The sequence below is a fragment of the Arvicanthis niloticus genome, chromosome 6 (genome assembly GCF_011762505.2).
Source record: "Arvicanthis niloticus isolate mArvNil1 chromosome 6, mArvNil1.pat.X, whole genome shotgun sequence".
In the NCBI taxonomy this organism is placed as follows: domain Eukaryota; kingdom Metazoa; phylum Chordata; class Mammalia; order Rodentia; family Muridae; genus Arvicanthis; species Arvicanthis niloticus.
Genome location: NC_047663.1, coordinates 23942458 through 23969717, shown reverse-complemented (window position 1 = coordinate 23969717; position 27260 = coordinate 23942458). Strand labels below are relative to the sequence as shown.

The 27260-nt window shown below is 51.7% G+C and overlaps 2 protein-coding genes across 6 annotated transcripts in view; one reads left to right on the top strand and one right to left on the bottom strand.

The window, feature by feature from the left end:
* Positions 1-14: 14 nt before the first annotated feature.
* Grb7 (growth factor receptor bound protein 7) lies at positions 15-8371 on the top strand. 3 transcript variants are annotated; one of them, XM_034507686.2, is made up of 15 exons: positions 15-158; positions 3705-3861; positions 3968-4118; positions 4263-4419; positions 4535-4656; positions 4770-4847; positions 5083-5232; positions 6207-6317; positions 6525-6623; positions 6808-6888; positions 6982-7098; positions 7225-7285; positions 7404-7491; positions 7594-7687; positions 7862-8371. In XM_034507686.2, the coding sequence occupies exons 2-15, from the start codon at positions 3710-3712 to the stop codon at positions 8006-8008; spliced, it is 1608 nt and encodes a 535-aa protein (XP_034363577.1). In that variant the 5' UTR covers positions 15-158; positions 3705-3709; the 3' UTR covers positions 8009-8371. The 3 variants fall into 3 exon arrangements, with proteins under 3 accessions (XP_034363577.1, XP_076791953.1, XP_076791954.1); XM_076935838.1 differs by having other exon boundaries at positions 7781-8371; XM_076935839.1 differs by lacking the exon at positions 15-158 and adding an exon at positions 378-400 and having other exon boundaries at positions 7781-8371.
* Positions 8372-20951: 12580 nt separating this feature from the next.
* Positions 20952-27260, bottom strand: part of Ikzf3 (IKAROS family zinc finger 3) — an 82189-nt gene continuing 75880 nt past the window's right edge. For all 3 annotated transcript variants that reach the window (XM_076935833.1, XM_034507852.2, XM_076935834.1), the window contains one exon: positions 20952-22006. In XM_076935833.1, the coding sequence (XP_076791948.1) occupies positions 21303-22006 (704 nt within the window). In that variant the 3' untranslated portion in view covers positions 20952-21302. The remainder of the gene's footprint in view (positions 22007-27260) is intronic.

Here is a 27260-nt window from a genome sequence, read left to right as displayed (position 1 = left end):
GGCTCAGCTCCATATTCTCCCGCCTCAACCTCCAAAGGCGGGTTACCACCTGTAGAGAAGAGAGAGAGGATTCGAAATCAAACCCAAGTGTCTGGGATCTCTAGACAGAGCTAGACTTTGGGCCCTGTGTCCGGCTCCTTCTGCTGGAGTTGCTCCAGGTAAGCCGATCGAGATCGGTCTCAATCTGCACCTACCCCCAGCCTCACGCGGGCCTCAGGTTGTGCCTGCTTCGAGCGGATCTGGCCTGCTGCCCAGTTAGATGGCTCGGAGGCTGCCAAGCTCTCCCCCTGACCGCCCTCTCTTGGCGAGGTCAGGCCAGAGGTGGGGAAAGGGGTGGGGGTTGGGGGGGTGGTAGTTAAGGCCTTGGAGTCTTTCTCCCTAAACCGGTGGCCTCAGGCAGGTGAGCTAAGGTCTGGGTAAAGACGGAAGCGGGAACTTTATCTTGGGGGGTGGGGTGGGATGGGATGCAAGTTAGGTCTGGGTCCCTAAGGAAAGGGTCACTCTCCTGATGCTCTCTGCGCTGCCTTGTTTGCATGTTGCTTGGCATCTCGAATCCTTCCCCTTCCTCATCTTGCTCCTGAGACCTCTCGAGCCCCTCACGTTCCCACCTTCTCTCCCAGTGAATTCGTGAATGGGAGGTAAGGTCTCTCGATCACCTGAAATCTTAACTTTTCGGCTAAAACTAGTTCTTCTTATCCAAGATCAGTTAGTAGGGGGTGTCTGATCGGAGGTTGCCCTTCAATACCTAACTGAACTCAGCTTACTACAGTCTGGGGAGTAAAGGAGAGGGGCTCCCGCAGTAGTTGGTACTCCATCTCTCCACGTTGTGGTCCCTCCTCGAAGCCCAGCCGGCTGAGGACCCCTCCTGGTTGCAAATGAGTGTGGACAAAGAAAGCTAGAGGGGTGGGTGCAGTGTGAAGGTCTGCAGTTCAGGGCCTGGAAGACAGTGTATGGTGGGGGATGTGGGCCTGTCTGAGGAGGCTGATGCTGGGGAAGGTCCGCCTTTGGGTCTCCATGGCAGGATGGAGACGAGTGCATCTGAGGGCCAAGTGACAGTATTTTCAACCTTTTCCCTCCCTTGTCCCCTCAAGAATGCAATGCCTTCTGGGTTGTGAGTTGTTTAGCTTGTACTCTGTTCTCCCCCAATATCGCGTGCGCGTGCGTGCGTGCGTGCGTGCGTGCGTGTGTGTGTGTGTGTGTGTGTGTGTGTGTATGTGTTCTCCCCAAAGGCAAACTAATGATTAACTCTACAGAGAACTCTAGCATTCTTCCCAAATTAAACATTAAAAGAGTTGTCCCGCCCCGCTTTATTCCATTGGATGTTTTTTTTTCCTGGCAGAGTGGGCGGAGCATCAATTTCGGGTCAACTAAGGGTTTCCCACTTCCTCACCTGGTCCAGGTATCTGAAAGGCTAAGCCCCCTCTTCCCTCCCCAACTCCTGATGGGTGTTAGCTTCCTGTGCTGGACCAGAACCGGATCTCAGGCTGCCCAGGCCACCAGCTCAATTGTCTGCCCCACCAACCCTTCCCCTCAGCTTGTGAAGAGTGGATGGTGGCCTTGTTTGCAGTTGGCCCCAAACAGTAGGCCTTGCCACTCGCCCTTGGGGCTTTCTAGGTGGGGCAAGATTCAGGAAGTAAACAAGGCGGCAGGGAGGGTAGGAGAGAGGGTGGGGCTGGAGCTGGAGAGCCAGAGTTCGCAGTCACCTGTCTGAGAGGACAGATTGGTTGGGGGACCAGTTTCTCCAGCGAACCTTTGCTTAGGCTCTAGTTTGAATGATTTACATCTCTTGGGCAAGGGCTGCCAGCCCCACAGCAGGCTCCCCTGCCTCATCTCAAATTTTAGTAACGACTGTCCTGTCCATCTGAAGGGTTCGGTGGAGGGATCTGGAAGCTGACCCTATTTTAGCCTGAGCCTGAGCTTCTGACATCAGACTAATCTGACTTCAATCTCCTTCCTCCCCTTTCAAACACCTGCCTAACTAGGTGTTGTTTTCTCCATTTGAGGGAGGGGCACCCTTGCAGATGCTCGCTCCCATCTCTGCCTGAAAAGGGAGATTAGGTGGGTACCGGGTGTTGATGTCCCTTGCTTGGTGTCTTGAGGATGCTAAGTGTCAGGTGTGTCTTGCTTGCTCTACTTGGTTCTCCTGGGGGTGCTTTCCTGCCTGCCTGCCTGCCTGCCTGTCCTCCTGGGTGTTTTAACTCCACTCCTACCTGGTGGTACCCGGCAGGTCAGGACATCCCAGAATGTGTTCAAAGACCCTCCTTCAACAGAGCAATACACCGAAGTCTCTGGGACCAGATACATAATCTCCATCATATATCTTGGGGGTAGTTAACAGCAAAGAGAGTTGTAGGTTTCAGCCTTAGGCCAGGCAGGGCTGAATGCTGCTTGTCTATCACCAGGAGGTGGGTTCCAATCCTGATAGGCCCTTGGATCCAGGCCGGGTGTTTCCTCTCTCCTTCCTGGGCTATGGACAGGGAGATGGTTCAGGACTAGAGGTGGGCAGATGATTATTCCCACCTGGGCTGGACACTGGCCAAGGGCGGGGAGGGTGACCTCAGAGGAGCCACAGGCTCCTCCTCACATCTTCATCTCTCCCCAGCCCGCACCCCTTACTCCCAGACTACCTGTAGGTTGGGTAGTCGGGAATGGAGGGCAGAGGCAGGTTGTTTGTGTTCCTTCTCAGCCAGGAAGTCCTGTGGATGAGTCAAGGTTGAATGGAGAGCCTGGGGCATAGCTGTCCCGCCCAGCCCGGCCTTGACTCACCTGTCCCCCAGATCCCTTCATGCCCTCATGGAAGGGTCAAGTGTTTGTCCTATTCTGGTTGGAGGGAACCCTGGGTATCCTGGGCAGCCTCACAGTTCTGGTGAGGATGTCTGTAGACCAGGCAGGGTGCTAGGATTGGCATTTTGGCCCTGCCAGGCTCAGCACCAAGGGTTGGCTGGTTCCTGCAGGGAAGGGGCTGGAACTCCCCCATCCCAAGATCTCTTTGCCCGGTCTTTCCTGTCCTTACTTGTTCTATCATCTCTGTACCCGTGGGTGCTAAGGCATAGGTGACACTCCGGTGTGTATGCCAGGTGCTTTCAGACCAAGGAAAGGAGAAGACAGGTGCACAGTAATGGGGGCAGAGTTCCCAGCACACGGCTGAGTGTGGCAAGTCCAAGAGGATTTCTCATATGTAGGAGGTGGCTTTAGCATTGAGGTTTCTGGGAAAAAGTTGGGCAGGATGAGGACTCTAGAAAGGCACCCAGTCTAGAGGCTGCTGGGGTAAGAGCCTCCAGGGTAGGCCTTCTGCTCCCACCACAACTCCGGCACACTGTCCTGCCCTCCTGATTCTTGTCCTTCCCCACCCCACCTCTCAGCATCACTCGTCACCCAGCCAGGTGCTACCACAACAGGCTTGACAACTGCATCTGGCAATGAGGTGCCAGGACGGCAAAGTGCCGGAAAAATCTGGGGCAGAGCCCAGTGAAATGAACAACCTTTGCCTTGACCCAGTGGCTGTAGCTAGGGGTGTGAGGCACGGAGCCTGCCCAATCTTCCTGAACTTGAGGCCAAGCACTGGCCTGACAACCACTGGGAACATACACACACGCTTCCATATAAAGTACGCACGTCCTGTTATATGAGGGTTCAGAGCCAGCCGCAGTTTGAAGGAACCAGCCGCAGCCTGTGACGTCAGCAGCTTGGCATTTTCTTTATAGGTGCCATGGAACTGGATCTGAGCCCATCTCATCTCAGCAGCTCTCCAGAAGATGTGTGTGCAACTCCTGGGACCCCTCCTGAGACTCCTCCGCCCCCTGATAACCTTTCGCCAGGGGATGTGAAGCGGTCGCAGCCTTTGCCCATCCCGAGCAACAGGTAGGATGGGGCAGTGGGACTGCATTGGTAGGCAGGTCAGCGGACAGGGAGGCCAGCCAGTGCTGGCTGACACACAGGGGCTTCTATCCCTCACTTGTTGCCATAGGAAACTTCGAGAAGAGGAGTTTCAGGCGACCTCTCTACCCTCCATCCCCAACCCCTTCCCTGAACTCTGCAGCCCACCTTCACAGAAACCCATTCTTGGGGGTTCCTCCGGTGCAAGGGGGTTGCTTCCTCGAGACTCCAGTCGCCTCTATGTGAGTTGTTTTGGAAACAGGAAAGGTGGGGACAGGCCTCTTTGATGCAGGAGGGGGAGTATCCTGGCCCCTGAGGACAGGGTAAGTCAGAGAGTAGAATCCCTGCTGCCTTTCCCCAAGTCACCTGCAGTTCTTGGGGTATAGGTGGTGAAGGTGTACAGTGAAGATGGGGCCTGCCGGTCTGTGGAGGTGGCAGCGGGCGCTACGGCTCGCCACGTGTGTGAGATGCTGGTGCAGCGAGCTCACGCCCTGAGCGATGAGAGCTGGGGCCTGGTGGAGTGCCACCCCTATCTGGCACTGGGTGAGTTGAGGTACAAAGAGCTATGGGTCATGTCTTCCATCTTGGGCCAGTAGGTGGCTCATCTCTGAGGCTTAGTTAATCTCTACCAATCCCTGTTTTTCACCCTTGATCCCAGAGCGGGGATTGGAGGACCATGAGTTTGTGGTGGAGGTGCAGGAGGCCTGGCCTGTGGGTGGAGACAGCCGCTTCATCTTCCGTAAAAACTTCGCCAAGTATGAATTATTCAAGAGCCCTCCAGTGAGTGTGAGAGGAGAAGCTGGGTACACACACACACACACACACACACACACACCCTCTGGACCCCCAGCTTGGATTCTTGAGTTCTGATTCCTCATTTCTTTCTTCCCCAGCACACCCTGTTCCCAGAGAAGATGGTCTCCAGCTGTCTGGATGCACAAACAGGCATATCCCATGAAGACCTCATCCAGGTAAGGTCTTACCACTATCCCTCACTTCACCACATAGCCACAATCCCTCTAAGAGTCATCCAGTATGTCACCCCCCTGCCACCATGCCCTGTGTAATCTGTGTGTTGGTTGGTGTCCCCTCCCCCACTGTGGTGACCTTGCCTGTGAATTTGTGACAGTCATTTCTGGTGCAGCACCTCCTCCCCAGGCCTGAGAGGAGGCCGGCCTTTCATGCTCTGCTCACCTCTGTCCTCAGAACTTTCTGAATGCTGGCAGCTTCCCTGAGATCCAGGGCTTTCTGCAGCTGCGGGGATCAGGCCGGGGGTCAGGTCGAAAGCTCTGGAAACGATTCTTCTGCTTTCTGCGGCGATCTGGCCTCTACTACTCCACCAAGGGCACCTCCAAGGTGAGGGTGTGAGGGGTCAGCTCCAGCCTGTCACGAACTTCCTCACTGGTACTCCTAGACCCTTCCACCTCAGACCAGGGGGCTCTCAGTTGTTCTTCCCTCCCCTTGGGCTGGCTGTCTCCAGGCCCTGCCTGCATCTTTCTACCCCAACCCATTTGGGTCACCTACCCCAGGAGTGACAGCAGAAAAGACAGGTGACTTGAATCAGCTTCTGCTTGTGTGTGTGTTTGTGTATATTTTCTCATGGGGTGTGTCTCTGTGTGTGTCTGTACGTGTGTGTGCCTCTGTATGCATGTCTGTATGTGTCCCTCTGTGTGTGTCTGTATGTCTGTGTCTCTGTGTGTGTTTGTCTGTGTATGCCTGTGACTCTGTGTGTGTCTGTGTGTACCCGTGCCTCTGTGTGTGTGTGTATCTGTGTGTGCGTGTGCATGTCTGTGTGTACCCGTGCCTCTGTGTGTGTGTGTACCCGTGCCTCTGTGTGTGTGTCTGTGTGTACCCGTGCCTCTGTGTGGATATGTTTGTGTATGTGTGTATATATGTCTGTGTGTGTCTCTCTCTCTCTCTGTCTCTCTCTCTCTCTCTCTGTCTCTCTCTCTCTCTCTCTCTCTCTGTGTGTGTATGCATGAATGTCAGCAGTCGGCCTCAGGTGGATCTTAGGAACTATCTATCTTGATTTTTAAGACAGGGTCCCTACTGGGACCTAGGACTCATGGATTAGGCTAGGCCACCTGGCCAGTGGGCCCTGAGAACCCTCTTGTTCCTCACACTGGGATTAGATGTACAACTTACATCTGGCTCTTTGGGTGGGTGCTGGGCTCCTTACCAGCTGAGCCACCGCAGCCTCTATTGGCTGTGTGACCTTGGATAGTTCTGCCTCTCTCTGGTCCTAAAATCTCCTTACCTGATGGGACACCATTATGGAGACAGGCTCTACCTGTACCAAGTACCAAGTCCTACTTTCTCATGCTGCCTAGGACCCCAGACACCTGCAGTACGTGGCAGATGTGAATGAGTCCAGTGCATATGTGGTGACCCAGGGCCGCAAGCTGTATGGGATGCCCACCGACTTCGGCTTTTGTGTCAAGGTGAGGGCTACAGCCTGGGCTGGGCTTTGCAGGGACGGTGAGAGCTACCTAAGTTTGAGTGTCCTGCCTGTGGCTTCTGAGTGCCACATTGAGGAACCCAGCCTCTTCTCCCTATACCTGAACTTTTGGATAGTCCTTGGGCCCTTCCCTGCCCTATGGCAACTGAGCACAGAGTCATATAGGAGACAGTCTGCTTCCTCTCCCCAGCCCAACAAGCTTCGAAATGGCCACAAGGGGCTCCACATCTTCTGCAGTGAGGATGAACAGAGCCGGACCTGCTGGCTGGCTGCCTTCCGGCTCTTCAAGGTGAGACCCCTGGAATGGCAGTGGGGCTGGCCCTGCCTGGTGGAGATGACATAACTCTGCCTTCAGATGGCTTCCCAGTGAAGAGATCATCACAGCCCAACTATCTCAGAATTCCCACCAGGAAGGGCAGGCTCAGCCTAGGCTCTCATAACCTCAAGCCCTCTTTTCCCCCCCCTGTCTCCAGTACGGGGTACAGCTATATAAGAATTATCAGCAGGCCCAGTCTCGTCACCTGCGCCTGTCCTATTTGGGGTCTCCACCCTTGGTGAGTGTACTATTCTGGGGTATAGGAGAAGTGGCTATACAGACTCAGGGCAGACATTCTGACCCCTCCTTTCTTATTCTGTCCTCTCTACAGAGGAGTGTCTCAGATAATACCTTGGTGGCTATGGACTTCTCCGGCCATGCTGGGCGTGTCATTGAGAACCCCCGGGAAGCTCTGAGTGCTGCCATGGAGGAGGCCCAGGCCTGGAGGGTAAGAGTCTTCACTCATCTGTGCCTCTGCTGTCCTGGTTCCCAGTGGGCTTTCATGGAGTGGGGGGAAGGTTTGAGGAGGCAGTGGATGCCAAGGGCACCCTGACTTCCATGTCTCCCATTGCAGAAGAAGACAAACCACCGTCTCAGCCTGCCTACCCCGTGCTCCGGGTCAAGCCTCAGTGCAGGTGGGTGATGGCCTAGCATCCCTGGGCTGGGCTGCGCTGCTACTTTGAGCAGCCTTGGTTGAGGTGGGGGTGGGGGTTCTCTTCCCTGAATGATCAGCGTCTCTTCCTCCTACCCTAGCCATTCATCGCACCCAGCCCTGGTTTCATGGACGCATCTCCCGGGAGGAAAGCCAGCGGCTAATTGGACAACAAGGCCTAGTGGATGGGTAAGGGGCTGGCCTGGGCTGGGCTAGGTAACAGACCTGGGGACCAGCAATAGAGCAGCTGCAATTGGGAATCCCCGATAATGCTGCTTTGTCTCCCCAAAGTGTGTTCCTGGTCCGAGAGAGCCAGCGGAACCCACAGGGCTTTGTTCTGTCCTTGTGCCATCTGCAGAAAGTCAAGCATTATCTTATTTTGCCAGTGAGTAACTCCCCTACGCCCAATGTGGGTTCTTGTAGCCTGGGGATACAGGACTCAAAGCCCCACTGTGCACCTCCTTTCTCCCTGTACAAGAAACGGGAGCTGATTGCTGGCCCCACGGGCTGCTCCTCTGCCCGAGACCACTCCCTGACTTGCCTTCTGGCCACACCACAGAGCGAAGATGAAGGCTGCCTTTACTTTAGCATGGATGATGGCCAGACCCGTTTCACAGACCTGCTGCAGCTGGTGGAATTCCACCAGCTGAACCGAGGCATCCTGCCCTGTCTGCTGCGCCACTGCTGTGCCCGTGTGGCCCTCTGAGGCCACGAAAGCTATTACAGCCATGGGGTTGCCTCCACCCTTCTGTTCAGTGGACTCGGTGCAGGTGGGTGGGGTGGTAAATAGTTGAAGAGCTCCCCCCACTTTTCTCCCATTTTTTTTTACCTCCCTCAGGCAATGAAACATCCCCCAACCCTATCCATCCCTGACTCGTGTCCCCAAGGGAGGCATTGTGGTCCTGTCCCCTTGGTAAGCTCCTGAGGCATTGTTACTGTGAGGGGCATTATGAGAGGAGTAGGGGCAGCCCAGGTGGTCTCACGCCCCACCCACACTCTGTACAGACTGAGAGGCCAGTTGATCTGCTCTATTTTATACGAGTGACAATAAAGATTATTTTTTGATATACCTATGAGTCCTGTCTGGCAAGAACTGACAAGAGAACCAGCCGAGGTGAAGGCCTTGGTCAACCAGAATATGCCCTGAGGACAAAGATGGTGTTAGCTGCCTCAGAGCTTCCAAATTCTATCAGGTATCCTGGTGCAGCCTGAGGCATCAGAGAGTGCCAGATAGATGGATGAATGGACACTGGACAAGGGACGGTGCTTTTCTTTCATTTTTTTTTTTTTAACTTTTAAAATTATGTGTATGTCTGTGGGTATATGAGTATGTGCATGAGTGCATGCAATTACTCAAGAGGGCCAGAAGGGGGCGCTGGATCCCTCCAAGCTGTAGTTACAGTTAGCTGTGTGCTGATGTGCACGTTGGTAACTAAACTCAGGTCTTCCACATGAGTAGTACCTGCCTTTAACCAGTGAGCCATCTATTCAGCCCCAAGGAACTGGGCTTTTCTGACAAAGCCTAGATCTAGCTGAGCGTGGGAACTGTGATGCATGATTAGAATCTCAGCACTTGGGCAGCAGCTGCAGGAAGAAGTGTTCAGGGCCAGCCTGGGCTATATGAGACCTTGCCTCACCACCTCCCTTCTCCCCACAAACCAAAGCAAGACGAGTCAGCAGCAAGTCTTGGACTAATTGGTGGACAGACAGATGGACACCACAGTGTCTCACTTCCCTCTCTGCCTCTGTTTTCTACCAACCTCTTCTCCCTCTCTGCAGTCCCCAGATCTGCTTTCTATCCCTACAGTCTCCCCCACTCAGAAAGCCTGGAAGGGAATGAAGACGCAGCCCTGAGTCTGTCTGCTCTCTTCAGCCCATCCTTCAACTTCCAGAGTGAGTTTTGTGACCTGCAAGCATGCCCACTGCTAAGCCAAAATGCGTTTTCTCCAGAGTTTCGTGCCTTTGTCTAATCCAACCTTATAATAAGCACATCCAGCGACACCTGCACGCGCCGCTTCAGTTGCAGAGATACAGCTTACAGAATGTGAACCCTGAGCGGATTTTATTTTGAAAAAAAAAAAAAACAAAAAAAACCCAAAAAACCCAAAATCAACCTTGACCATGATTCCATCAAACTAGTTTCCCAGAAATACAAGGGCCAGTGGAACACCTGAGTTGACACGTGGGGACAGCTACCAAAATCTGGACTGGGAAACAGAATGGACAGCTCAGTTTCTATTTCAATGACAGAAATGACAAGAAATTTAGACATGACAACCAAATGACACAAACTCACTGTAAAAATACATTCACAAGCAACTGGGGGACATTCTCTCACGATATTAAGGGATATGCTTACATTTTTTAGCATATGGTAATGGCATGTTAGGTTTTTGTAATTTTTAAAATTTTCCAATACAGGGTTTCTCTGTGTAGCCCTGGTTGTCATCGACTTGCTCTGTAGACCAGGCTGGCCTCGAACTCAGAGATTTGCCTGCCTCTGCCTCCCAAGTGCTGGGATCAAAAGTTTGTGCCACCACCACCCAGTGACAGTTCTACCCCTCTCCCCTTTGAAAAGGCTTATGTGATGTAAACTTTGTAATGCCAGCCCTCAAAGGTTCCAGGCAAGCCTGAGCTACTTGGTGAGACTATCTCAACAAAAATACAAAGCACCCAGCAGAGGAAAGGGAGAGGGAGTGTGGGGGAGGGGGTGTCAAGCAGAAGGGAAAGATTCACTGAGTATTACAGGGAGATGACATGACATCTTGATCTTCCTAAGAGTCTCACTGTATTCCTGGTTGGGCTGCAATTTGCTATGTAGACCAGGCTAGCCAGCTTGGAACTCACAGATATCCCCCTACCTCTCTGGCACATACCCCTTATCCCCCTGCCCCCTCCATCTCCAATCACTAGTGCTGGGATTAAAAGCATGTGTCACTATGCCCAGCTCAGCTTCGTTTTTAAAAAGATCCAGGTTTGTTGATTCCCCTTGATACTTTTGAAAAATTTTACAGCTTTTTAAAAATAGAACAACCTTTGAGATTGACTAAGTACCAGGTAAACAGAGCAGATGCTCTGCCAGCCACAGTACTGTCTGTGTTTAAATCCTAGCTCTACCATGAGCTGGGACAGCAGGAGAGCCAGGATGTCTAGCTAGTTCTGGGTGCCAGGTCTGGGCAGCTGACTTCCAGGTGGGAGCCCTCAGCTTCAGGGCAGTCCTTTCTGAAAAGACTTTCCTCTGTAGCCTGGGTCTCAGCGGTCAGGTTGTTTTGAGGTGACCTCAGAGGTCTAGTCACTTCAAGGAGCACTTGGGTCCACTTCAACAAACATTGGGCCACTTGGGATGAAGACAACCCAGCTTGGCTAATGCCAGGCTGGGGAGCTTGGAGCCAGGCCTGACAGAGGCAAAGAGACCCTTTAACACTCCAGTGCCCAGTGCGACCGCTGGGACCTCCCCTGCAGAGCTCTCTGTAGCCCAGATACTGGAAGAGCTGCAGCTCTCAGTGCTTTTCTGCAGGACTTGAAGCAAAGACCAGAGCTCTCCGTAGCTGGCCGCCTGCCATGGCCCCCCGGAATTTGCTCTTTTACTGCCTGCTGCTCAGGTTTGGAACTGGGAGTCCATACCGCTCATGGATGCCCAGTGGTATTCCTCCCAAGGTCCCAGAAAAGGGGCTAAGATGAGCCACCCTTTAAGCATGTCTGAGGAGTCAGTCTGTCCCCAAAGAAAACCCAGCATCTCCTCAGCACCCGAGTTACTAGGCAGGGGAGCACGCCCCTTCTATGTCACCCAGCCAATCAGAATCTCCGAGACCGACAGGCCTTCCACTTTACACGTAGGAAACTGAGCCTCCTGGGGTTACATAGAAAGTTAGAAACAGCCAGCCCAGGCTACAGACGGTAGACACCATCCTTTTCAGCCCTGGGGGAAGAACTGGGGGCTAAGAGCCATGAAGGATGGCATCTACCACCTGATGGGAGGAGAGACCCATGGCTTGTGACCTTCCCTCTAAATAAATAAATAAATAAACAAACGAAATTGTTTTGAGGGCTTGCAAAGTGGCTCAGCGGGCAGAGCATCAGTGGTTGGAAATGGCCTCGTGATTGGCGTTCAGGGAAAGCTGTGTGGTAGTGAGATGTGGGCACACCACGCACGTGTGATTATGGAAGGCTTGTGCATCCTTTAACCTGCCAGTCTCTAAGGCCTGAGCCACATCTTCCGGCACATGGTAGAACCCCCTTCTTCTTCTGGGTACCTTCCCACTTTCCCCAGAGGATCCCAGCATCTTCAACCTTCGCCAACTCTGGTCTACCCCGCTGTCTTACAGTCATCAGTTTGTATACAGATTTTACAGTTTTGGGTTCCCTCCTCCCAAGCTGTGGAGTCGCCCCAGCCCAAGCATCTAAGGGGTGAACTTGGTATTTATTCTTCCTCCCAATCCCACCCACGGGACGACGGGGAGGTGAAGGGACCTAGAGTGGGTTTAGTGAATAAAGAGAGGCTCCAGACTGGTGAGACCAGGTTGGAATTGGAGAGCACATGCACGCCAGAGTCCCACCTACACAGATGTGTGTAAGGTGATCCGGCGTCCACCGCTGCCCTCCTGCGGCCAACTTGGCCGACAGGACGATACAATTGCTGACAACCTGACTGTTTTTGAACATTGCAAGAGGAGAACTCAAAAACGCGCCGTTGGTCCCCGGACCCTTCCCCTGGAGTGACAACACATCTCGAATCCTTCCGCGCGCACCGCCGTTCCAGCATGTGCACTCATCAACCTCGTGTTGGCGCTCCGCGAGTCCCCGCCGGGGTCCCGAGCGAGTCCAGCCACGCGGCTGCAGTGCCACCCAGCGGCCATTCCCGGAACTATGGGCGACGCCTCCCGAGGTTCCCCCCGTTGGTTCAGGCGCACTTCCCCTGCCCCTCCCCCGTTTCAAAGCTGCTCTCCGGGGCGCGGGGAGCTCCTACCTTGCAGCAGTGCCCGGAAGGGCGGGGCGCGGGGCGGCGCAGCCGCGGCGCTGGGCTGTGACCCCGGCGGTTTCACTTCTGGATCCCGCTTTGCTGGGGCTGGGAGAGGAGGACTTGGGTGGGGAGGGCAAGGGCGGTACCTGCGGGCAGGCGGGGTCTGGCGCTCGGGACCCCTGGGTGTCACGCGACCCACGCCTTCCGGCTCTTACCTTCCGCCCCTAGGCTCCATTCCGCTGTCCCCAGATCTGTTGCGTGTCCGCAGCGGCCACCACCCCGTCGAGGCTGCAGACCCCCGAGAGGCGCCGGGCGGCGTGGGCGGCTGGAGGGGAGAACTGTGAAGCCGCAGGCTCGGGGTTAATCTGCCGGCTGCTGGAACGCCTGGCTGTTTCTCAGAAATGTGGCTGCCCCTTCCCTCACCCCCTTGACTCCCACCTTTCGCCTCACCCCTTCACCTCTCCGGAGCACTTACAGCGTTGTCTCTCCTAGGCTCCCTGACCCCGGGAATCGTATCTACCCAGAGAAGGGGTGTAGAGAACCCCAGCCCCCAGATCCATTGCTTCTGGCACCTTCTGTCCCTTACTTCTTGTCCCAGAATCTCACAAACAGTTGAGAAAGTGACCTTTTGGGAGAGTGTCAGTCTATACCCTTCACCTCCTGTGCCCACCCTCTAGGAGCCCCGGGGTGTAGCGAAAGGACCGGGAATGGGATTCTCTTTCCCTGGGTTTGTTTTTGTTGTTAGAGGACAGGTCTTACTAGAGCGATGGGGTTGAAGTTGAACTTAAGAGTCCCAGCCCAAAGAAATCTGAAAGATTCACGACTCCAGGGAAAATTAAGGTCCAGAAAGTGAAGCACTTGAAGTCACGCAGAAAGTCGTGAGGCTGAGACTGGAATATGAGTACCCAGCACCAAGATACCCAGGAGCTTTGCTGAGATCCTCCCTCCCCCAAACACACACAGGAACTCCCGCAAGAAAGACTGAGAATGTCATTCCAGTGGGGGTGGAATGGGGCTTGAGTTGGTGGTGGGACAAAGTTCGGGGAGGAGGTAGCACCTGCCCCCCTGGTTCCCATCCAGGCCTGTGGTGGTTTATTTGACTAGGCTGCTCTTCTGGGACGGGGGGGGGGGGGGGGGGGGGGCGGCAGAGGGGTGGTGGTGGGGTTGATGGGAAAAAGATTCTGGGGCTTCCTGCCCCCTCACTCCTGGGTAGGGGGCGGTGGTGGTGGCAGGTTACATCACTCACATGCAGTCTAACCTCCGTTCTTTCCATCGGAGATCTTTTTCCTTGTGCTTGTTACATATGGGGGGAAGCTCTGCTGTTTGGGGGGCAGGGAGGCAGCTGCAGACTTCACAGGTCAAGACAGAGTTAAAAACAAAACCGCAGCAAACTCAACACCCGTGTCCTTCAGGGACTTTCCATGACACCTTCCTTCCCCCCTTTCCCCCAAGCCAAGGAGCACCTCCCTAGAGGGCCTCCCCAGCCCAGGTGCAGTGGCTTTTGGCTTTTATGCAAACAACCGTCCGCCTGGGAATGCTCCAGGGGCCGAATTTAGGGCCTGGGTGAACCATCTCACTTTAACCTTCCTCAGGCTGTTCCTGGTACTCTGGAGTTCTGGTCTCTAATGCCCTGGGATTTTTAAGGACGAGTTGGAGGGAAAGGGACTTGGTCCTTCGCCTCCCTGCCCTCAGGTGGCAGTTGCTTGCAGGTGGAGGTTTGGGTCCTTCAGCCTTGCAGGTGGCCTGGGGTGTACAGTGATGTTGGGGGTGGGGAAGTCTGCAGGTGTGGGGTGGCCTCTCTTGCTGGGCTCATCACCCCTCTAAGGCAACACTGGTCACTGGAGCTAGGAATTTAATGTCCTTAGGCTGGAGAGAAATGCCCTCTCCCCCAACTCCTTGCAAAGGGTTCAAGGCCTCCCTGTTTCCCCTTTTTCCTCTCCAGCTGTTTCTGCTTGGGAGGGAGTGGCCTTAGGGAAGTCCCTGCAGATGTCTGGCTTTTTGACTAGCAGAGAGCTACTTTTAAGGGATTTACTCTAAAATACAAGGCTAGGTTGCTCTCCAGTCCCATCTGCACTGGGAGGATTTGCTGAAATTTTTAAAAGCGAAAGGCGGGCTGACACTGCTGCAATAGAGCTGTTGAGGGGGACCCCACCACCAGCCTGCTTAGGACTGAGCTTGCTAAATCCAAACTGCAGAAGCCCCAAGGCAGACATGTGTGTCCAGCCTTTTGACATTGTGACACAATGGTATCACCTACAGAGTTCCCATCCAAGAACTGCACAAGTAAATCAAACCCAACGTTCACGTGTAAGTTGATGACTTGTGTGTTGGGATGCATTCATGGTTATCCTTGGCCCTGCGTGATCCGTGGGCCTAGGTTCTACATGCCTTTGAGTGAGTTTACCTGAGCTTGGCAGAAGGCTAGACCGACCGACCATACCCCTCCAGTTGTCTTGGAGTAAACACCAGATAATAAGACAAGAATGTATCATTCTTTGGGGAGTCAGTCTCCCATGATGACACACTTCACCTGAAGTTTGGCTCCCCATATCTACAGACTGTATGTAATTTGGCTGTGTTTTAATGACTGCAACCTTGAGATTCTCACTGTTCCAGAGATCCACAGTTGAGAAGAGCCAGGACTTACCTGCCCATCTCAAAGGCTCCCTGTTGGAGGGGAGGTTGGTGAAGCAATGTGGATTAGGAAGATTGTTCTGGGGGCCTTGCTCCCATTCTGTCTATACCCCTGTCCACAGGAATCCCTAGTGAGTTTTAAAGGGACGTGTGGATCTAGAACTCTGCCGTGACCTCAGAGACCAGTAGTGCACCATAGCAGGCTCAGCAGTGTGTTTGGGTTGAGACTTCGGTGGTAATTCCACTGATTTTGATACTTGGGCTTTAAGAAAAAGCCAAGACAAAATTATGGAGCTATTCCTCGGGGCAGAATGAATTCCTTCGATGTTCTGGTGGGAGCCATGACAAATGATAGGCAAGCAACGGGGCAAATTTTAAACACACCAGGATTTTATTTATTTATCTATCAGTGTAAAAAAAAATCAAACACAGTAAAGAAAACTTGACAATACCAGAAAGCTGCTTCATACAGGAGATGCAGTCCTCATGTTCTGGGAGGTTAGCAAGGGCTTCACTCAAAGTGAGCTGTGGACAGACATTACGGGGTGGGGAATTATTGTACAGGGCTCCTGATGCTGGGATTCAGGTAAATCTCCAGAGGAGGGAAGAGAGATACCACTGCAGGGGATGTTTCTGAGAAACACAGGCGGGGGTGGGTGGGGTGGGGGTGGGGGGGTGGGGGTGTGGGGAGGTATGGGGGGGAGGCTGATAGTGTATGTAGGCCTTGTGGCAACTTCTAGGTAAGGGTCCCCTGAGCTCCAAGCCACCTTTTGTTCTTCTCTCGTCAACTCTGCAGACAAGGGTCATCCACAGACCACACGTGTGGTGACTTTGACAACCAGAAATTAAAAATAAGCTATGGTTTTTTCCAGTAGCCAAAATGATCCTTCCCCCAGGGGCTCACCGACTGAGCATATAAAAACCACAGTCTGGGTGAAGGTATGTCTGCTTTTAAAATGACCTGCTAATTCTTCATAACCCACAGTAATTTGGTTTCTGTGACTCCACAGAGGCAGGCCAACCAGGAAGGGCCTTGCCAGTGAGCCTGGAAAGGTCTCACATCAATGAGTCACTGGCGACCACACTGGTCCGCTTTGAAGGCTGCTCCATTTCCCTAATGTGTTAAAGTGTGTGTGTCTTTTGGGGAGCCAAAGAAACAGGGCTGTGCTTGAGAAAGGTAGGGAGCCCAGTGGGGCTACAACTCTCTGGGCTCTCAGGAATGGGCTCCCTAGAGTGATGGAGGGCCGGGGCCCTCTGGGAAGACTATGAGGGCTAATGGTTGTGGTCTCACACACATGGAGGCGGCAAAGCTATTTTACTGTCCAGACGAAAGATTCTATGTGGCCCACTCACAGTGGCTCCAAGGTCCAGCATGCCCTTTAGTTTTATGCCACACAATGCTAAGAAACTGCTACTTAGGTGTCAGCGGCCTCCATCTGCAATGACACTGGCCCTACTAGGATCCTGAACCTTGTCGTGACCTTTGAACCAGATGTGGGAGCTACAGTAGAGAATTTATAATTGCACAGTGTAACATCCCTTTCTCCAAAGCAACTTTACAGCCAAGACTACAAACCTCACAACCCTCTGGAAGGTAAATATTATCATGACTTTCATCTTAAATCAAATCATGAATGCTCCAGTTTCGGATAACAACCAATTGGTATCGATGGATCAGATGGTCTACTGTCGGAATGTTTAGGGAACAGTACATCCAACTTCTTCATAGTAAAAACACCTATTTAGCGTGTTGACGGCTTGGTGGGTTATGGAGGCCTCAGCTTAGGTAAGGCAAGAGACAAAGACTCCCATTACGCTCTGAGCTCACTCTGGGCCAAAGCTCACACTTGCCCTCTAAGCTCTTCCAAGTCCCTTGTCCTTAGAAACTGTCCCCAACTCTATCCTTACTGACCATTTCCATGACTGCTCAGGCCTGTCTTCTTAGAGAACAATCCTAGGGTGGCCCGGATTCAGCTTTTGGTTTCAGATAAAGAATGTAGATTCCCCAATCGTGATGCCCAGACTCACTGTCTCTTAAAGTATTCTAAACAACCCTTTGCATGACATAGCATTGTTATCCTTTGGAATGTGACAATATATATATATATATATATATATATATATATATATATATATATATATATATATATATATATTCTTTTCCACCAAAGCTCTTAGTGCTGATTTTTAGGTAAAAATCTTCACTACTCTTTTTTTTTCCTGATTGCAGAAGTCTTAACTCAAGGCTTCTGCATCTTCAAAGATGTCCAGGCTGTTTCATAAGTCTGAACTGTCACAGAGATTCCCAAGCCTTACTAGAAACCAACAGACCTTTCAGTGGAGTGGACCTCACAGGGAGGACCATGAACCTTACAGGGAGGACCATGGACCTTACAGAGAGGACCATGGACCTTACAGGGAGGACCATGAACCAACTTTATCCCCATAGTCTTCCTGCCTGCCCTGGGGTATGTTTCAAAAACACAATTTGTCTGTTGGTATCTATCTATCTATCTATCTATCTATCTATCTATCTATCTATCATTTATCTATCTCTTTCTCTTCCAGCCAGGCTTGGAAACCAGGGCCTTTCTCATGCTGGTGCTTGGCGAGCATTCTTGTCCTGTGCTACACCCTAGCCTGGAAGGAAGGCTTTCCCCCTTAAGTGTAACAACCTTCACATTCAGTAAGGGGACAAAGAAGCTGAGGAGAAGAGTAATGTAGACCTTCTTGGAAAACTTTTATGTCAATGAGACATTTGTTACTTCTATATTTCAATTAAGATTTTATGTTTTAGCCGGGCGGTGGTGGCACACGCCTTTAATTCCAGCACTTGGGAGGCAGAGGCAGGCAGATTCCTGAGTTTGAGACCAGCCTGGTCTACAGAGTGAGTTCCAGGACAGCCAGGGCTACACAGAGAAACCCTGTCTCAAAAAAAAAAAAAAAAAAAAAAAAAAAAATATTTTATGTTTCAGAATATTTCTCTTTGCAAAAGACACCTGGGCTGTTTTCTTCTGTGGTGGTGGTGGTGGTGGTGGTGTGTGTGTGGTGTGTATGTGCGTGTGTCTATGTGTCTGTGTGGTGTGTGTCTTTTTGGCGTGGTGTGTGTGTGTGAATATGGATGGATAAGCCAGAGTGGTAAGTACATAAAAAGTGGAAATCTGCCATGGGTGAATTCAGAAGTGAAGTCAGGAGGGGCTGAGGATGGGCAGCAGAGAGAAGGCTAGCTGGCTTGTCATTGCCAGGGCACTGTTTCTTTGGGGAAATGACTTGAGGCTTATGAAGATCCGTGGCCTTTTCCCTCTTCTGGTTGTAATGTTGAGCGGCCGTGGGCCAGCCACATCTGCTCAGCTCTGTGCAGCCCTTCAGATCACGGTAAGGAGCACTTGGGGAGCCATTTCTACTCTTCTCCCACCTTCACCCCAACTCTGTCACCTTGGCTGCAATGGAACTTCTTGTGGTTTTGATTGGTCCCCAAATCGCAGCCCCCACGCCCACCCCACCCCTATGGCGTGTGGTGAAAGTCTGCTTGTAAGAGGGCTGGTGGGAAAGGAAGGCAAGATCCACAGGGCTCGTGGCAAAGGCATCTGTATGAGGAGGCTGAAGCTACCCCAGGACTTCACAGCCCCATGGAGGATGCAAATCTACCCTTTCTCATCTCAGCCTCCACCTCCATCAGGGGGCCCCTAGGTAGTGCAAGGATCACATGCACAGGCGGTGCTAACCACGACACTAACCACGGCACCCCACTAGGCTCAACTGCCAGATCTTCAAGCTCCAGCAGCCTCTAGGAGTTGAGGGCTCCGGATGCTTCTGTGAAGGTCAAGGGTCTGTGTGCACATCACTTAGAAAAGGAGCCTCAGGAGAGGGATGCAATCCAGCAAGTCCAGTCAGAGATCAGACAGAGTCTGATCTGTATCGGTGTCTGGGCTGGTAGAATGGTGGTCCACCATCTTAAGATGACAAAGTGTGTGTGTGTGTGTGTGTTCGCGTGTGCGTGTGTGTGTGCGCGCACGCGCTCCCTGCAGCAGATTTCAGCAACACTCTGGTGGAAATGCCCATTTTTGCATCTCTTCTTTCTAGTCCCTGTTTCCCACCACTCTCTCTTTGTACTCCCTCAAGACAACAGGATGTGAGATATCTCAAGCATAGAATAGGCAGGTCCTCTTTCACGGTGGGCTCGAACAATGTGGTACGGCTCAGATCCGATTCTGCTGAGATGCAGAGATGTGATGAAGACACCCAGCCCTTAAGCTGAGGCCTCAGACACATGGGACTGTTGCCATGGAATTCCATACAACCCCCTTTTACCCTGAGACAGACAGGATGCTACAAAGCAGGCTAAGCCATTTGTGTGTTTGAGGTGGAACGGTTTAATTACTGGCATCGCATAAATGAATTGAGTGAGAGCCGAATCCATAAGCCCTTTGGAAGGAAAATGCTAATATACCAGGAGTTTGGGATTCTTGGCTTTGGCAGAAATGTTCATAAAAGCTAGCTCTTAATTTGTAAACAGGCTCCATGAAGCTGTCCCTGTAAGCAGAACTTATTTTCCCTAACACAAGTTCTTCTAAAAGGAACAGAAGAAAAGGGCCCTTGCAAGGAGCAGGAGATGCCGGCTCGTGTGTACTCCATGGCAGGATCAAAACCCTTCCTGTTCTTGGTCCCCCCCCACCCCCCATCTCCTTCACGGTCATGACTCAGTGGCTGAAGGAAAAACTTAACACAACTACATTTTCACATCACAGAAATATGAAACACACTCTCACGTGCAGACTCGTCTGCTTAATGCCCACACATTAAGAAATTACAAACAAAAACCTGTGGTTATTGACTAATCATGTATCAAAACTGGAAAGGACCATCAGGAGACTCTGGACCCGACTCTTATTCTATGGCTGAGACAATGTAGCTTTTAGAGTTAACTAATTAGCAAACACGAGCAGGCAAACATGTTTTGTGGCCTCTCGTCCAGTGCACGTTCTATGGAGGATTTTTCCAAGAATCTTGGTGTCTTGGTGCCTGTGTGACAAAGGTGACTGCCTGGTCCATCTACAAAACAAGATCGGCCTTCCAAGACTCTCAGTGAGATGCGGCAGATCCTATTCAGGATAACAGAAGCCCAACACCATGATGGTGGTCACCCTCTCACCCCAGCACTCCAGCACTCCGTAGGCTGAGGCAGGAGGATCAGAGTGCTGGCTAGCCTCAGCCAGTAGTGAGCTTGAGGCTTGCCGGGGGCAGCAGGAGACCCTGTTTTAAAAATAGAAAAATAAAATAAAAGCCATGCATGTCTAACCCAGAAGAGTGTGACGTCACCCCATCCTGAGAGAACATCTGTGGTCCTGTCCCTGATCTCACGCCTGTGGGGTGGGGGAGGGGGACTAAGCAGTGCACTTGGCTCCTTTGCCTAAAGTCACTTTCAAATATCTTTCGGGTTTTCAGCCAGTACTCCACAAAGGTGACAGGAGCCGCCAACCAGCTATGTCCCTACACACTCTACTCAGCTGGTCTTTCCTTCCCCTTTCTCCCCTGGTGTGGGGGTTGAACTTGGCAGGCACTGTACCCCTAAACTATGCCCCCCACTTGCTCTCACTTGCTCTACCAATCTCAATCAAAGGAGACAGGTATCACCCCTCCGTGGGATGACTCTGCGGTTTCAACGAGACCCAATATTTAAAAGCATTGGTTCTTTTGGAGTAGAATTTTCCTCCAGACTGAGGCAGGACGATCAGGGTTCTGGCGCAGGCCAGGTCGTCTGAGGGTCTCCCTTGGGACAGCAGGTAAAGCAGAAGGGGTCTCAGATGGCTTCAGTTTTGTTTTGCTTGTGTGATAGGAAGTGGATCGATGCTCCAAGAACAGGGTCTTCCATTACTGGCAGCAGGTCCTTACTGAATGGCCACAGCCTCCTTACTGTTAGAATGTGAAAGGAGGGGGAACAGGACCTCCTGCTAAGCCTTCTGACTTGCATTGGTGCCCAAGGGCAAGGGCAGCTGGTCAGCTCTTCCACTGTGTGGATCTGGGCATAGGATCAAAAGGCTTTTCCACATATGGATGCTGTGTTACAGTGAACGACTCCTGCAGCCCACGGAGGACTGTTCCAGTTGGCCAGGAGCTCCAGTGGATGGCTGTCTATTGCTACAAAAGATATTGAACCAGATACTTCTTTGGCTCTTAAATCCCATCAAATTCAACTGATGGGAAAGGAAGGTTTCTCAAAGTAACACGATAGCTCTGCAAACAGTTTCTGAATGAAGACAGTATTTCCCCGACTGCTCATGCGGACAGGATTGAGAGCTAAACATAACTGGGCGGGACTGTGGGTTTGAGTTCAGTCTACTGGATAAGGCTATCATCAGCCTTTCAAAACAGTGTTGACCCTTAGACGTGAGCTTTGAGATGATGCTCACTTCAGCATGGCTCTGTGTTCTCCTCTGGCGATGTGAGAGGAGAATTCGTAACGATCATGGCTTCGATATCCACACATGTTACACTCAAAAGGGTCACGGAAACCATGGCACCCCATGTGGATGGTGAACATCACATAATCAAGGAAGAGGACGTGGCAGTGGTCACAGCGAAACACATCCATCACCTCCCCTTCTTTGTTGATCACTTTGATGGAGTCCCTCAGGCAGATGGGAGGGGGCTTAAGGAGTTCAAAAGAGCGAGGGACCTCCTTCAGGAGTGGCATCCCGTTGCGGGCCTGGGGGAGGACCACGTGGCTTTGCTGGTAGATGTGGTTCTGGCGATCCTCGTGGTTGCTGTCAGTGTCTGTGGAGTCCTGGGCACTGTTATTGGGAGACAGGCCTCGTTCGGAAGGCAAGATCTTCTCTGGCAGGAGGATCCGTTTCTTCTCCAGCTCCTGTGGGGCCCCATTGGGCATATCGGCCCGAGTAAGTGCTATGGGGTACACACTACTGATCACTGGGACCATCTCAGAGGTGGGAGCAGGCGGAGTTTGGACTAAGGGGCGAAGGGCTTCAGCCCCGAGATAACTGATGGCATTATTGATGGCTTGGTCCATCATCCGGGTCTGCATCATCTCGTTCTCCTTCTCGTACACGTAACCGGGATTGTAGGTGGCGTCAAAGCAGTGACGTTTCTCACCTGGAACAGGCGGGAGGGGAGGTTACAGAAGAAACAGCAGGAGGCGGAGTGGGGAAAGTTGTTTCCCAGAGTTCTCCAGAAGAGGGGAAGGGTAAGCTGTAGCTTCTGCTCACTGGCACCCAGCCACTGGGCAGGGGGCACCCAGCCACAAGGAGACTCAGGGGGGTACATCAGTCACACGGTTGGGGGTGCTGTACATGGTTGACTTGTCAAATTTTAAGCCAGTGGATAAAGGAGAGGGGCAGAGATGTCATTAGGTGAGGCCATGTAATGAGGTGTGCCCACTGCAGGAAGGGAGAGGGCACAAGAAGCAAAGATAGAGGGACCAGCTGGGGGGGGGGTGGCCTGTCGGGAGCCTGGAGCCTCTGCTCTGCGACTGTGTGCACTCTCAAAATGCTGGCACCATCCTAAATGCTATTCCACTGTAATGGGTATTACAAAGAACAGGGATGTCCGTGACCAGGCGCAGTAGCTTGCAGCCTGTAGCTTGCTCTGGTTGTCTCCTAATCCTAATTTATTTCTTATGTTTATAATTTATTTATGTTTATAATTTATTTCTTATGTTTATAAGAAAAGAGGAATCCATTCTTGAGTGGTCTCTACTCTTGCAGGGCAGAAACAAGAGCTTCAGGCATAAAACTGGAGACGAGCTACAGTGGGACATCGCAGGAGGGATGTTCATCTACGTAGGCCTACGATTTTATTCCAAATGCCCCATTGGATGTTTGGACCAGGGGAGGACCTTGACTTCTGTTAAAACTGTGTGAGTGTGAGGGTTGTAAGGTGTCACATAGGCAAAGCGAGGCCGTTTGGTATGAACTGTGTATTGCAACGTTAAGGGGATACCAAGACTTCAGAAGTACTCTGGAAAAGAAATGAATTCTTGGATAAATCTAACTCTTGAGAAGGATCCTAATGAACTGGCAGGACCAGGATTGCTCTGTCTGAGGGAGGAGAAGAGATGAGGGGCTGAAAGATGGGGGCAGGCAGAGGGCTGTAATGTCCACACTGTAATGCCCACACACAGTGTAGCAGTGGTGGGTGAGACTGGCTTCAGCCACATAGACTAGTTTGGGCTGGTTTGATTCTGGTTGGCTACTAGTTGTGCGATTCTGTGTGAAATGAACACAGTAACTCCTCACAGGGTCATTGGAAGGCACTCATGACAGGGGCAGGCACATACACAGTACCTGGCACATGCTGGCATCTCCTTTTCCCTCCCTTCCTTCCTTCCTTCCTTCCTTCCTTCCTTCCTTCCTTCCTTCCTTCCTTCCTTCCCTCCTACATTCATTTATTTGCTTTGTCTAAGGCCACAGCATGCTTGGGGTTAAAGGGTATCTCGTGGGGATCAGTTCTATCATTCCACCATGTATTCAGGTTGCCATGCTTGGCACCAAGTACCCTCATCTGCTGAGTCACCTCACTGGCCTGGGTTTTCTGCTTGTAGGGATTAAAGTTTATAAATGTCCTGTGTGCTTCCAAGTAGGTTGTATCCCATATTGTGGGAAAGAAAGATCTGGAAAAACAAAACAAAACAAAGAAGAGGTGGGCCTATAATCCCACCTACTCTTGAGGTTGAGGGAAGAGGATAAGTTGGAAGACCTGCCTGGGCTACAAAGGGGGTTCAAGGTCAGCCTGGGCAACTTTGTGAATCATTGTGTCCAAAATTAAAGACAGGTCTGGGGATATAGCTCAATGGCGGAGTGCTTGTCTATCTTTGTGAGGCCTTAGGGTCAATCCCAGTGCCACAATCAAACAGAGGACCCTTGAAAACACACAGTGGAACTAAGCAATAGGCATTCTGAATAACCAGCCATAGAGTGTGGTTGGATTCAAACACACAGCAAGTGGCTACCTGCCTCTGAGGAAATGCATCTGTGATCAATAAGCAGCAATGTGTAAGAGGTGCCAGACCAAGGTGGGAGGCAGAAAGGCCAGCGAGGAGATCTGAGATGCATTTACCCTGCATCCCCATGACCTTGTGGACCTGTTACTTTCTACACTAATATCTGGGGAAAAAAAAAAAAAAAAAAAAGCCCTAACTTGGCAACTCACTAGGAAGCCACAGAAGAATGTACGTGTTTGCCAAAGTAACCAATGGGTTTTCTTTCCAACTCCCAGACTGGCTCTCTCCTTGATGCTGAAGGCTGACTGTATCAATGACACCAAGAACAAGAAACACCGAGTTCACCCACACCCATTCCCCTGGAAACGGCACAGGACTGATGAAATCTGGTTTCTTAATCTTTTCAAGGTCATTTCCCAGTGTGGCTGGCTCTGCTGAACTCCCTAAATACCTGGAGATCTCTAATCACTGTCTCTTAGGACGGAGAGGCTCTGGGAAGTTTCCAGGGTCACCAGGGTGGTAGGCACACTGCCATCTCCGCTCTCATCCACACCACCGGAGGCACCTCACAGCACCCAGCTGGGAGGGATAGCACAGGTGGAAAGAGGCAAGGCAGGAGGGGGACCAAACCCCTCTGGAAGAATTGAGTCAGGTGACTGAGTTGTGTGGTTTAACGAAGAGCATTGTTCAGCATGGCGAGGGGAGCACCCCAGATCTTCACGTGAACACAGCTCATTCTGATCAGATCCCCTCATCAACCAGTTACCGTAACCTGATCGCTGCAGATGGTTATCAGTCACCTGCAGACCGGATGACTCAATGTGTATGAAACTCCGAAGGGGTAGGCTACAGTAATTGAAAAGCCAATGGCTCACGTTTCTTTAGTAACACACTCATAAAAAAGGTTAGGCAAACCACAAGAGTATAGCTGCTTCCAAGGCAGCTCGTAGAGATTTTCTTCTGATGAAGACACAAATGGTCCTAAGTGCAGATGTAGAGGCTGTCTGACTGGGCCACTCGTTCTTTATAAACCTTCATCAAAGTTGGCTAACCTGTATTTCGGTATTTCTCAAGTGAGAAATATTGTATTGAAGCAGTGGGAACACGGTTGTTGGAATCCTAGAATCCCAGACTGGCACACAGACTTAGAGGCCTCTGTCCTCAGGGTCTAAGGTCAAGATCCACTATATATTGTATATAAGATGCCAACGCTAAAGCGACTTTTATTGCGGCCCTGCAGTACTGCGCTCTGCGATACAGACTTAGCTCACGGCCACACTTCATCAGCGCTTCAAGGCTGAAAGCTTTTAAGGTGGATGACTGTCTCGGACAGAAGAGGAACCGAGAGTTCCAAGTGCTTCATATTTTCCAAGGTTGTCCATGGTGACTGGAGAGCCAGGTTGCAATTCAAGAGTCAAGTCTTAGCACATGCTGGCTGCTTCCTTGCTCATGGTGGCTCAGCCCTCCACAGATAGTGACTTCAGACACTCTGCTGGGATGGTTCCCATAGCCCGGGCAGAGAGCCTAGTGGCAGCAACTGGCTCTTTGTTTTTAAAATCTCACGATCATCAACACAATTTAAATTCTCACAATCATCAGTATTGGAGGTGGGGGAACCGACTTCAGCCACAGCAAAGGGTAGAAGACTGCGCAGGTCCGAAGTGCAGAGTAGACCGGGCACCGGGAGGAGCAGGAACAGGGATGTGGAAGGAGCAGGAACACGTGTGGGAGGAGCAGGAACAGGGATGTGGGAGGAGCAGGAACAGGGATGTGGGAGGAGCAGGAACAGGGATGTGGGAGGAGCAGGAACAGGGATGTGGGAGGAGCAGGAACACATGTGGGAGGAGCAGAAACAGGGATGTGGGAGGAGCAGGAACAGGGATGTGGGAGGAGCAGGAACAGGGATGTGGGAGGAGCAGGGACAACAGAGATGTGGGAGGGAGGGCATCCAGACCGGAACTTGGGAAGGAATGCCCAGAAATGGAAAGGAGCCTAGAGAACTGGGAAGGAAGAGCCCGGGAGGCTGGGCAGAGGCCAGCAGGCTGCACTGTTAGGCCAGGAGAGGCAAGTTCCTGGGATTCTCCTCTACTGGGAGCAACTCATGGGGGCTTTATTATCTAAAGAGGAAGGCAAAAATGATTTGACCTCCAGAAAAACTGCAAACGCAGTATTACAGTCAATGCTGGGCAGTGGAAATATATGGATTTGAGTCTTGAAGTTCCTCAGGTCTCTTAAGTGTGTTTCTTGCTGCTTCCTGTTAAGTACCATGGCTGTTTCTACTCGCTTTACTGCAAGCACATGTCAAGAAAGAAAGGGGGAGGAAGGGAGAGGGGGAAGGAGGGAGGGAGGGAGGAAAGGAGAGGGGAGGGAAGAAAGGAAGAAGGAAGGGAGGGAGAGAGAAAATGAGGAAGGAAGGAAGAGAGGGAGAGGGGAGGGAAGAAAGGAGGAAGGAAGGGAGGGAGGGAAAGTGGGGGGAGGGGGAGAGAGGAAGGAAGAGAGGGAGGTAGGGAGGGGGAGAGGAAAGGAGGAAGGAAGGGAAGAAGGAAAGAGGGTCAGATAAGCAAGAAAAATGGGGACCTCAGTGGTTGTAATGATTCTGATTTCAACTTAAGGAAGACTGGAGTTACTAACACTCCCTTCAGACAGGGAGCCAGGCAGCAGCAGGAAGGGGAGAGAATGCAAACACTGACCGGGAGGGAACCTGAGCTGGAGACCATAGTGCTGCTGCCCAGGTCTTTGTCATCTGTGACACACTGCTTGGATATAAGGACTTGCAGGCATCCAAGACAGCTCTTCATTCTGGACACAGAACAGCTGTGTCAGGGCTTCCCTGCCACCAGCTTTCAGCGACCAGACTTCTGGCTGCCCAAAGCTCCGTCAGCACATGTACCATGAGCTCCTGGGGAAAGAGGGCCACCCCTGGCCACAGCATCAAGCTGACCTGCTTTATCTAGCTCTGTCTCCCCAGTGCTGTGATTTTTCTTTCCTTCCTGAGTCTAGGACTTCTCTGTAGGTTCCCAACACCCTTAGAATGTGACTTAACCAAGAGCACCTTAATGTCTACAGAACCAGGGACACAGGAACTCTGGAAAGGGGCCTCTTTAACAGGCGCTACAACTGCTCCCTGCCTCTGTTAACCGAAGTAGGTGCGTTCTCATCTCTCCCAACACAGAGCTGATGGCACTTGCAGAAGTGTCAAAACCTCGCACACACGTTTACTGTCAGTGACAAAGGTCTTTTTTTCTTCATATTCTTTTCAACACAAGAACTTTTGTTAATTAAGTAACTCATATGTGGTGAGTTCTGTTTGCTGGGTGGGGTGGGGGAGAAAAACCAGGAAAAAGAAAAATTCAGCAACAAGTTATGTTTCCCCTCCTTGTGGGAGAGAAATCTGCCCTCTGTTTTGAG